This window comes from Danio aesculapii, chromosome 9 (assembly GCF_903798145.1).
Source record: "Danio aesculapii chromosome 9, fDanAes4.1, whole genome shotgun sequence".
NCBI lineage: Eukaryota > Metazoa > Chordata > Actinopteri > Cypriniformes > Danionidae > Danio > Danio aesculapii.
In genome coordinates this window covers 6,019,693-6,032,033 of record NC_079443.1, presented here as the reverse complement: position 1 = coordinate 6,032,033, position 12,341 = coordinate 6,019,693, and the positions used below count along the sequence as shown (strand labels likewise).

The 12,341-nt window shown below is 37.2% G+C and overlaps 1 protein-coding gene across 1 annotated transcript; it reads left to right on the top strand.

Annotated features, from left to right (window-relative positions):
• Positions 1 to 1,674: 1,674 nt before the first annotated feature.
• Positions 1,675 to 11,717, top strand: cytip (cytohesin 1 interacting protein). The gene is made up of 8 exons (XM_056464898.1): positions 1,675 to 1,941; positions 2,582 to 2,631; positions 3,192 to 3,246; positions 4,371 to 4,473; positions 5,270 to 5,363; positions 5,914 to 5,980; positions 7,325 to 7,391; positions 10,329 to 11,717. Exons 1-8 carry the CDS (start codon positions 1,765 to 1,767, stop codon positions 10,745 to 10,747), a joined length of 1,032 nt encoding a protein of 343 aa, XP_056320873.1. The 5' UTR covers positions 1,675 to 1,764; the 3' UTR covers positions 10,748 to 11,717.
• The last annotated feature ends 624 nt before the right edge of the window (positions 11,718 to 12,341 follow it).

Genomic DNA, 12,341 nt, shown 5'->3' with positions numbered 1-12,341 from the left:
TAGCAGAGGATTAATAAACAACTCCACAAACAGTATCAACAGCTCCACTTATTACTAACTTGCTTGAGTGTATCTGTCAGATGTCTACTGAAATTCACTGAAAATAACTATTTCTTAGACATCACCACTGATGTGAACAGTGTTTTTCCTCAAACGGTTTGAGTTGCCTTAACTTGCTGAGTTTTACAGTCCTCAATTGGTTTAAGTTCTTAAGTTCATTTATTGGGTTTTACTGTGCTCAAATTGCTTCATGATTAAGTTTACAGTACTCATTAGGATTAGTTATTGTTGCAGTCGGTTTCCTCGAATGGTTTGAGTAACCTTAACAAATTTTACAGTGTGTCTTTTAAATGAAATACCAAAAAAAAAAATAGCATCTTCACATTTATATTCATACCTAGAGAGACTGATATCTGTGAGAAAATCTAATCATGATTATAAGCATGAGTAACCAGTCTTGGTCCTGGACGGCCAGAGTCAATGTAAAATGTTGCTTCTATTTGCCTCAACACACCTGCCTGCACTCTCAGAAATAAAGGTACGCGAGCTGCCACTGGGGTGGTACCTTTTCAAAAGGTCTATATTAATACCTCAAGGGTACATATTAGTACCTAAAAAAGTACAAAAGTGTACCTCTTGAAATTTTTAGGTATTAATATGTACCTTTGAGGTACCAATATTGACCCTTCAAGTACAAATGTGTACCTTTTGAAAAGGTACCACCCCAGTGACAGCTTGCGTACCTTTATTTCTGAGAGTGTGGAAGATTCAACTATACATACTGTAGTAAGACCTTGATTAGCTTGTTCAGGAGTGCTTGATTATGGTAGAAGCTAAACTCTGCAGGACATTCGCCCTCCAGGAACAAGTTTGAAGACTCCTGATTTAGAGCATTCGATGGCACTGAAACAGCTGAAAATTTGCAACCAAAAATGTCACTGTCACGGTCACCAGCGATCCAGCCTATGCAGATCACTGGTATTCACATGGATTGCTAAAAGACTACAAATCCACCATTTCATGTACTACAAGCTCCAGTCATGCACCCCACACACAGCAGTTCTTAATCCTGACTGATTGCATACACACAAGGATTGTCAAAGCCTGATAACATGGACTGTTTAAGCAGCACAGACACGCACACTAGTTGCTGAGTCTTGTTATACTGTTAGTGAACATTATGACATGGTTTCCTTGCCTTCCTTGTTTGGACCTTGCTTTGTTTTGTTTGTATGTTTGTCTGTCCGCTGCCTGCATTTTTGATCATCTGCCTGTATATCGACCATGACTCTGGATTGCCTGTATCTGTTTGCTCCAGGGTTGACTGTTGCTTGCCTGACCATTCCGTTTAATAAACCTGCATTTGGATCCGCACTCCTTTGTATTTATATTTGAACTCCAAAATAAAATCAAGATTTAATGAGAAAAAGGAAAGATTTAATAAAAGAAAATGTGACCTGCACTCAATAAAGCATTTGTTTATTGTTATGTCTTATTTTACATGAGTTACTTGGAAAAGATACAGTAGACACAAACATTTAGGCTCAAAGCCTTCCTGAGTGTGAGAAAGATTTGACAAAACTCCGCCTGCATGTTTGTTCTCAGACTACTGCAACTTCACAAGAGCGAAATGCTTAAAAAGGAAACTGGCAGATGTCTTTAGTTTCTGAAATTCACGTGATGCGGCTATATCCGCTGTATACTGCAGTCGTGTGAATTCACACTGACGCCTGCAGTTGTGTGCAGCGGTTCTGTGAATGAGGCATGATGACATCCAATAGGAACTTTAAAATGCCTTTGAAACAGATGAGCAGCCTGGACAGCTACATAATCGACAGCTCTCAAAAGAAGAAAAGCATACTGTGGCGACAGCGCTCTTTCAGCAGTCCCAAAAATCTGAACACTGAAGGGATGAAAGGCAGGACATTGTCACAGAGTCAGGTGGGATGAACTAAATACAGTATTTAGCTACGTTCATGACAATAAGAATGCAACAAGTTTTAACCTCCTAGGGCTTGAGTGTCTATATATGTGGACAGCACATTTTATTTCTTAAGTGGCTGTTTAAAATACTTTGAATGTTTTAGATTTTGTTACAGACATACAGTGTCATCCTGCAACTGTTTTGCAGCATATGAAATGTCCCAAAGCCTATTCTTAACTGTCCAAAATTGACAAAAATTTTGTTTTTACTCTCTGATAGTCAAAGCAAGTTCAAAAAAAGTTTCTATTTTAAATATGCATTAAAGCATTCAGGAAAAAGTGTTTTATGTAAATTTGGACATCATTTTTCTCTAAAAGTACATTATATCAAAAGATGATACTTAGATTTTTATTCTAATTAGGTTCCAATAAGCCTAAATAGCAAAGATAAATTAAAAAATGCATGTAAAAAACACCTTGGGTCTTAAGCGGTTAACTTATAATTAACAAATGTCGTTCTTAATTTATTTTGCACAAATAAAAAAAAAATATTTTGTGTTTACTTTTTATTTTATTTTTAGATGGTTTAGATCAGTGAATTTTATATTAGTATATTAATATTGCAGCTTGAATTCATCTGGGATTTTTTTTTTTTCAGTTGAGCAGAACACACTCAAATTCACTTGTGGATTACACTGATCCTCAGAGGTAACGATACACTTCATTATGAATGTCTAATGCTAAACTGAACTGAACTTCATTTGCATGAAAGTGAACTGAAACAACTAGAACAACACCAGCATTCAACAACTACTTTCCTGTTTACCTCATTGGTCGTGCTTTATTTTGATGATCCGTTTGTTGAATTTAAGTAACATTGCATCTACATGCCAACTAATTCTCATTAGATTACAAGTAGACTGTTAGGTTGGGGTTAGGGTTGGTGTTAGTTGACATGTACTTGCAAAGTTTCTTATAGTCAATTAAATGTCTGCTTAGCAGCAGTATCAGCAAATATTAAGCAGAGAGTCTACTAATACTCAAATGGACCATCAAAATAAAGTGTTACCACCTGATTTGCTGGGATTTTTCACGATTTGAAATATTGTCATGCTTTCTTTTATTCTCTTTTCTTCATTTTTGTTAGGCTGCTTTGACACAATGTGAAATATTAAAACACTATAGAGATAATGATGATTTGGAATGAATTGCGGTGCAGTAAACTATGCAAAAATTTTAATATATTTCATGTGTTTTTGTTTCTACAGAACAATGGTTATACTGGAGAAACAAGACAATGAAGTGTTTGGATTCGAAGTTCAAGTAAGTTTAAATTAGTATTTTAGTTCTAATAACCAATGCTTAAAACATGCAGGTACAACATCACATTGTACCAACTTTACTCACATAGAGTGTGTGTGTGTGTGTGTGTGTGTGTTTCAGCGGTGATGTTGCGTTAATGATGATGTGTGTGTGTGCGTGTGTGTGTGTGTGTGTGTGTTTCAGCGGTGATGTTGCGTTAATGATGATGATGTGTGTGTGTGTGTGTGTGTCTGTGTGTGTGTGTGTGTGTGTGTGTTTCAGCAGTGATGTTGCGTTAATGATGATGTGTGTGTGTGTGTGTGTGTGTGTGTGTTTCAGCGGTGATGTTGCATTAATGATGATGTGTGTGTGTGTGTGTGTGTGTTTCAGTGGTGATGTTGCGTTAATGATGATGATGTGTGTGTGTGTGTGTGTGTGTGTGTGTGTGTGTGTGTGTGTTTCAGCGGTGATGTTGCGTTAATGATGATGTGTGTGTGTGTGTGTTTAAGTGGTGATGTTGCGTTGATGGTGTGTGTGTGTGTGTGTGTGTGTGTTTAAGTGGTGATGTTGCGTTAATGATGATGATGTGTGTGTGTGTGTGTGTGTCTGTGTGTGTGTGTGTGTGTGTGTGTGTTTCAGCAGTGATGTTGCGTTAATGATGATGTGTGTGTGTGTGTGTGTGTGTGTTTCAGCGGTGATGTTGCATTAATGATGATGTGTGTGTGTGTGTGTGTGTGTGTTTCAGTGGTGATGTTGCGTTAATGATGATGATGTGTGTGTGTGTGTGTGTGTGTGTGTGTGTGTGTGTGTGTGTTTCAGCGGTGATGTTGCGTTAATGATGATGTGTGTGTGTGTGTGTTTCAGCGGTGATGTTGCGTTGATGGTGTGTGTGTGTGTGTGTGTGTTTAAGTGGTGATGTTGCGTTAATGATGGTGTGTGTGTGTGTGTGTTTCAGCGGTGATGTTGCATTAATGATGGTGTGTGTGTGTGTGTGTGTGTGTTCCCATTGATTCTAATATTTGAATGAACCAGCATTACACAACTATTTTTATAAGATGCAATACATGAAATTTCCTTTGTCATGTTGCATATACATTCACATCTATATTGTTTTTAATTGTGTGTGTGTGTGACTTTCTGTGCAGACATATGGTTTAAAGGTGAAAAACACCAGTATGGTAGAGATGTGCACTTTCGTGTGCAGGGTCCAGGATGGCAGTGCAGCGGAAACTGCAGGTTTGACTGCTGGTGAGCAGGTCGTCCACTTCCTCTTGTAAATGTGTCTCTTCACACTCCACCCTTTTAACCTGACCTATTTACATTGCGTTTTCTCAGTAAACACTAAACCAAACTGCAATGCTCTCTTTGGGGATGTTATTTAAATGTTTTTTCAATGAAAAGCACCATCATGCCATTTATGTGCATTCATTTTTTTAGTATAATGTTGTTAATGTCTATATAATGCTCATCATGTTGGTCACACTTTATTTTGATGGTTCGTTTGTTGAATTTAGGTTACATTGCATCTACATGCCAACTAATTCTCATTAGATTATAAGTAAACTGTTAGGTTGGGGTTGGGATTAGTGTGAATTGACATGTACTTGTGCAAAGTTTCTTACAGTCAGTTAAATGTCTGTAGAAGGAGCAGTATCAACAGATATTAAGCAGACAGTATACTAATACTCAAATAGACCATCAAAATAAAGTGTTACCATAATGCTTTATACAAAGTTTTTGGAGTTTTCAATCTCTTAGCAAACATTAGGAAGCTAACATGCTGTTAGAGAGTGAAAGAGAGGCAAGGTTCTCAGGGCATGAACAAATGCCACATCCTTATAGACATTTTAGGCAACCTGTGAGATCGAGGATAGTCTCCATTAGAAACTTTGAACACATCGCTAAATAAAAAGCTGTTAATACATGAACATTTTTTAAAGTACCCTTTTACAGACGAATAGTTTTCTTGTTATTCTGTGTCTGCATGTGTGTGTTTTAATTGCCAGCTCTTTGTAATGAATTTTAATTCTCATTTCTTTGATAGGTGACATCATATTGTCAGTAAATGGTGTGAGTATTGAGGGTTCCACACACCAGGACATCATTGAGTTGATTCGAGAATCCTCTAACACGCTGAAGTAAGTATCAGAATTATGATTTCTGTGATTTGAAATGAGATCATATGTTCATATAATTATTAATCACCTGTTTCTAAATTGTCTGTCTCTAAAAGTGAGGGGGACGGATCCGTCCCCCAATCCCCCCCCACCCCCCGTTTGCTACGCCCCTGTGTGCAACTGTCCACTTGCTACATTCTGCCTTAGAGTAGTTGTCTAATAAGATTTAATGTCATTTTATACACTAGATATCATGTGATATAAACATAAAATAACAGACTCAGTTTGGGAACCAGTCATTCTCTTGCCTAAAGTTACAAGACAAGTTAGCTTTGTAGTTTAGTTAAAACCTAAAGATGGAAAATATCAACCCAGCATTTTTACAATACATAAAACCCCATCTTAAAGGATTCAAAGTGTAGATTTTATGTTACAGTTAAAGTAAGAAGTTATGAATGACTGGTATTGTTTTACCATAATTAGTCAAATTTTAACCAACTTATTTCTTAAATAAAATAAATGTCATGTATTTACATTGTCTATCTTTCCTCTTGTGTATGTTTGTATAAAGGTTGGAAACCGTCAGTGGGAGTGTCATGAAGAGAATTGAATTAGAGAAAAAGATGCACTATCTTAAGGTGTGTGTTTTTGGATTGTTTTTTTGTGTGTGTCTGTGTGTTTAGACAGAGCTTGAATCTTACTCAGAAAGACACAACATAACTGACAAACTCCAGGCAACCTGTTTAGCACTCACAAAAACTATATGCAGTGCTCAGCATAAATGAGTAAACCCCTCACAGATCTCTCTTTTAAATATATACAGTTGAAGTCAGAATTATTAGCCCCCCTGAATTATAAGGCCCCCTGTTTATTTTTTTCCCCAATTTCAGTTTAACAGAGAAGATTTTTTCAACACATTTCTAAACATAATAGTTTTAATAACTCATTTCTAATAACTGATTTATTTTATCTTTGCCATGATGACAGTAAATAATATTTTACTTCACACTTCTATACAGCTTAAAGTGACATTTAAAGGCTTAACTAGGTTAATTGGGTTAATTAGGTTAACTAAGCAGGTTAGGATAATTAGGCAAGTTATTGTATAAAGATAGTTTGGTCTGTAGACTGTCGATAAAAATATATAGCTTAAAGGGGCTATAAAATAATTTTGTCCTTAAAATGCTTAATAAAAATTTTTAAAACTCTTTTTATTCTAGCCGAAATAAAAAAATAAGACTTTCTCCAGAAGAAAAAATATTATCAGACATACTGTGAAAATTTCCCTGCTGTGTTAAACATCATTTGGGAAATATTGAAAAAGGAATAAAAAAATATCAAAGGGGGCTAATAATTCTGACTTTAACTTTATATATATTTTTGTATCGAATGCTTTATAATAATATGTTTGTATATATAGTTTGCATATACAGTAGATTAGTCAGTGCCAAATCCAAAACTGCAACTAATCTAAAAACAAGTTTAAGATCACAGCGCAAAGATTAGTTTACCCAAATTAATATGTTGGGGAAAATGTTAAATAGAATTTTAATAAAATAAAAAATAAAAAAAATAAAGAAAAACATCTTTTTTAAGTTAAAATTGTGTTTTGTTTTGTTTTTTTTAGTTTTTTTTTTTATTATTATTATATATATTTTTTTGGTTTTGCAACAACTAATTTGAATTTAAATGTGTTATCTTTCTACTGCTAAAGATATTAGGTGACCAAACTGTTATTTAATGGCTTTAACTGTTTAATAAAATCGATTAAAACAATTAATGCCTTGAAAAAAAAAAAATTCAAAAGGGGTGTCCTCATTTAGCTGAGCACTGTATAAGCGTGCTAATTTACCAGAATGAATGAATGCAGAGTATGTGTTACCATCAGTGCTGAGGGATCAAGATAAATGCAGATAGGCAAAGTGATTTACCAGAATGACTCATAGATGTTGATCTCGTTTCTGCGTTTTCCCTCCATACAGCAAACTCTTCGTGAGAAATGGGTGGAACTGCAATCTCTCACACTCAAAGAAAAACGTCTTACTCAAGGTGAGAAAAAAAATACAGCTAGCGATCGCCTCATCTGAGAACGTTAGTAGATTTCATACAAAAAACATTTGAAGTAATTTTTAAGCAAACTCTGAAGCTGCCTACATCACATGCCTTGAAGCCTCATGTTTATCTAAAAGATGTTATAAACATGTGAACTTGTGAGTCAGGTACCTCAACAGGTACCTCATTGTCTACAGTGTGACACATTTTTGTCTTTAATTTAAGGAGCTGTATGTAGATAGGGGATAAAATTATTATTAAAATAGGGGATTGTCCACATCATGCATTATTTTAGCTGAACAGTTAGCAATCATTAGAGCATACAGGCATAAACACCGAAAAAACTTCATGAATGGAACTCAGATGCACTACATCCGCCATTTTGTCATCATCACAGCGTCAGTTGCGTCACTTCACTCCCATTCATAAGTTCGCTTGTAATGCATCATGGGATAGCGTAGCATCCATCCGATGCGCACTTCACAATCTTGCTGGAAGTAGTAGGTCATCCGGGGCTTCTTACATACTGTTTTTTGAATTCCATGAATTCTGACATACCACTCCGCTTGCACACTATATAGCATGGAGGTATGTGATTTCGAACGCAGCCATGGTCTCATAATTGTATCCGCTTTCCCTTCATATCTAACCATTTCCTACCTGGCTAAATATGCAACAGTGACAAGATAAGAGTTTCCATTGTAAACATTAAAGTTTGGCTGAACTGGAAGTTGCCGAGACTGCATGTTGATGTGCTTCCAACTGAAACAGAATATTGAGCAGGGGGTGGGGCTTTCTTTTTGCACATCATTCTCTCATAGCAAACTAATGATAAGAGGGTTGTGATTAAGAATACTGTACCTTAGGGGTGTCCAAACTTGCGCCTAGAGGGCCGGTGTCCTGCAGATTTTAGCTCCAACTTGCCTCAACACACCTTCAAGGATGTTTCTAGAAAGCTTGGGCTGTTTCTCAATTCCTAGAACGCAGAGAACGGACTTGTGGAGACCGGTCTTGCCAGGTGTCCTCGGAAGAACGAACTCGGAAGACTGCAAGGATAGAGAACGCGTCCTTTGAGAAATGAAAGCCTGCGTTCTTCCTGATGGTCATGTGACCACGTGTTTTTTAATGGAAAATTATTTAAACATTAGAGCATTCATACAACGTTTTATTGTTTTTCACCATTTTAAAATATATACTATGCATAAAAACATTATAAATATACGTTGCCCAATATAAATAAAACTGATTTTAATACAAATTACATCAAACAAACACCCTTAGTATGTTTGTTCCTTTATTAAGATGTCCATGGTAATGTTTACTTTTACCGTTTCATTTAGGGAAACTCCTGAGGTAAATAAGTTATATCTTTGAACTTTAGTAATGAATCTAAATAAAATGCTGCGCTTCCCATCTCCAGTCGCAATGACTTCTGGGACTTCTAGAGCGAGATCGGTGCGCAAGTCTGCATTGGTGCATCCTCGATATCAAGAACACATCCGGGAAGTTTCCTCCATTCATGCGGTCTTGAGTACTGGAACTGAACTTTGGCAGCTGATGATGGCATTACACGAGAACAGAAGACCGCTGAAGAACGCATATTGAGAAATAGCCCTAGTAAGAGCTTGATTAGCTAGCCCAGGTGTGTCTGATTTTGGTTGGAACTAAACTTTGCAGGACACTGGGTCTTCAGGACTGAGTTTGGGCACCCCTGCTGTGATCGAAGCCTTCAAACTGAAGTGTATCTGTTAGTGGACTGCAAGACAGAGGCATAACATGAAGGGACATAACTTGTAGTAAGTTAGAGAGGTGTAACTTCCAGTTATCGACATACCTGCCAACACTCCCGTTTTTCCTGGGAGTCTCCCGTAGTTCAGACCCATCTCCCGTTTTGTTCTGTCTCCTGGAATTTCCTCAGCTTTTTGGTACAGTCTATAACACCCCAGATCGCCGGTGTAATGTCCGATCGCACAGGTGGCTGCCTGTGAAACCTGGTGCATAAACAACTCCATATATTCTTAATTTCTAGCATGCCACTCTTCACCCACCCTTCCGCCTCTGCCTCACCCAACCCCCACCCCCTGCATGCCGGATTTTCAGAGTCAAATGTTGGCAGGTATGGTCATCGAGATTCCAGTGAACTATGTGAGTTGTGTTGGCAAGATGGCGGAACAGAACACTATGTGTTGGCAAGATGGCGGAACAGAACACTATGTGTTGGCAAGATGGCGGAACAGAACACTATGTGTTGGCAAGATGGCGGAACGGAACACTATGTGTTGGCAAGATGGCGAAACAGAGAACATTTTCACCAAATGTTTTCATGAGTTTTATGCAAATTTATCCACAAATAATTTGTTTGATATATTATTATATCAATTCATTTAGCAACTCCGCTCACTGACTTCTTCATCCATTTTTTCATGACAGTCAGCCTACTAGCTGTCGCCCCCTGTGGTTGCAAATAACAGTACAATGGTGAGCATGTCAAATATGAAAGCCTCCGCGTCTCGCAGCTGTATATTATTAACTGTGATAGTTGGATTTAGGGTTGGGGAAGGTGTAGACATTAATAACCGTGTTGGTTGGGTTAAGGGTTAGGGTAGTTGTAGACATTAATAACTATGATGGTTGGGTTTGATTTGGGGAAGGTGTAGACGTCAAAAATTATGATGGTTTGGTTTAGGGTTGTGGTAGGTATAGACGCTAATAACTATGATGGTTGGGTAATAAACATTGTAAATGTCAAATACACACAGACTTTAAGACTTTGAGTAGTGAAGATGTTTCGCTATAGCTTTTATTTGACAAAGTTGTTCTGAAACCTTCATTTTGTCCATTTGTGTCCATTGTCTGATACTAACAGGCTTCTGTTTTAGCTCATGCTGAAGGATTTGACCATTAGGATTAAAAGCGTCTCTTTTTGTGTTCCAGGTAATCTAAATGAGAGTGCTCAGTATCTGTCTGTTGACTCCGTAATGTCTCTCTCATCTCCAATCGGTCGCTCTGGGCAACGCTTTTCCAGTGACAGCAGTTGTCGCAGCATAATGACAGATGACAGCGAGGATGGTGCCTTCATGTCATCAGTATTTGATGACTCAAGTCCATTAAGCCCAATTGAGTCAAGCGAAAGCTTCTTCCAGCTGGAAGTGGGGGCATTGCGACCCCTAACAAGAACACGCAGCATTAGCCTGACCAGCAGTAACAGTTCACTCTCCCCAGGCTGGGAAACTTCACCTTCATCCATGTTTGGCACTCTTCCAAGAAGAAGCAGAAGAGGTAGTGTCCGAAAGCACCTTCTGAAGTTCATACCTGGACTTAATCATTCTGTTGAGGAAGAGGAGTGCAGCTGAAAGACTGTCGATCTGATTAATTAAGGACCATAAGCAGTTGAAGGATCTCTTCTATATTCATGTTATACAAGAACTTGACTTTACATCTTTAAGTCTTGTTGAAAACCAAAATGGAGTCCCACGTGAGCATTATAGACTGGATATCATCAATCTCTATGTAAGGTACTTTTTTGTCAGTGGATCAAAGAATTTTTTTCAAAGCCTTTTTGAGATTCAGTACTGAAACAAACAACTGGCATTAATTGAACATTACCAACGTGCATTCTAAATGGAAACTGCATTGAGAAAATATTGTGAACATTAAGAAAATAATGTGAACATTACTTCCACTGCTCTAATACAGTGGTTAGCACTTGAGACTTGTCTAAATGTTTCTATTTCTAGCTTGATTCTTTGAGTCTTGGAAGCTTCTAAATGTGTCTATTTCCAACTTGATCTTTTATGTAACTAATCAAGATCATATGCTGTAGCATGCAAATGAGGTGTTGGTTTGTGATATTGACAAACGCATAACATGTATGGCTGTAGAGAGCAGTGGCATGGAACATTCTTGTACTTTAGCAGTGCTAGGAAACAATGTAATGTGTAGGAAAGTTACATGTTTTCAGGTTGTCTGTGAGAATACCTGTGTTTCAGTGTCCAAGTGCTATCAAATCAACCAGATTTTACAGGTACTGTAGGTTTAGATGCAGGCTAGGGTTTCACTGTGATTTAAATGTAGTTAAATGCTAAGAGTAAATTAATCTGATAGTTTAAATCATGAAAAAGTACTGATCTTAGCAGTGTGTGTGATATGAAAGTTAAGAGCTGATGAGTGACAGAGCACCAAACCACAGAAAGTATAGAAAGGTTCATAACAGGATGTGGTCTGAGGTACTACCAACTACTTTTTTTTTGCTTTCTTGAGTGATGCCTGTAACGGACAGTTTTATGAAATGTAAAAACATAAGTAAAAGTGCTTGGTATGTCATTCTTTCTTTCTTGCTTTTTTTAATGTGCATGCTGGAAAGAAAACGCTACCTGAAAAAAGTTCCCTTGTCTTCTAGTCACCTCCATACAATTACAGGAAGTATATGTGCGTGACACATGTACACAGTCTTAATTTAGCAGGGGACTAAAGAATTAGCAATATAATATGCATTCAGATTTTCATATTTGTTTCATGCTATTTAATATTTTTATAAAATGTGTCACAATGTGCTTGAAAACAAAAAACAGGTTTAATCCTATACACCGAGTAGCCTGTGTCATATTTCTATAGCATCTTGTCGAGACAGGAAGTTGTAGATGAAATCAAAGTTAAGCAAGCTTGGGAGAATGAATTAGGGTTTGAGATACAGTTAGGTCCTTAAATATTTGGACATCAACACAATTGTAAGTTTTGGCTCTATACAGCAGCACAATTGATTTGAAATGAAACGAAAAAGATGTGCTTTAACCGCCCACTGTCAGCTTTAATTTAAGGGTATGTACATCCAAATCAGATTAATGCTGTAGGAATTACAACACTTTGCAAATGTGCCTCCCACTTGTTAAGGATCCAAAAGTAAGTTCACTTTTTAATACTTGGTTGCAAATCCTTTGCAGTCCTTTG

Coding starts and splice junctions, on each gene's coding strand:
- cytip (XM_056464898.1), top strand. CDS start 1,765: ATGATGACATCCAATAGGAACTTTAAAATGCCTTTGAAACAGATGAGC. Junction 2,632..3,191: donor GATTACACTGATCCTCAGAG/GTAACGATACAC, acceptor TTGTTTCTACAG/AACAATGGTTATACTGGAGA. Junction 4,474..5,269: donor AACTGCAGGTTTGACTGCTG/GTGAGCAGGTCG, acceptor TTTCTTTGATAG/GTGACATCATATTGTCAGTA.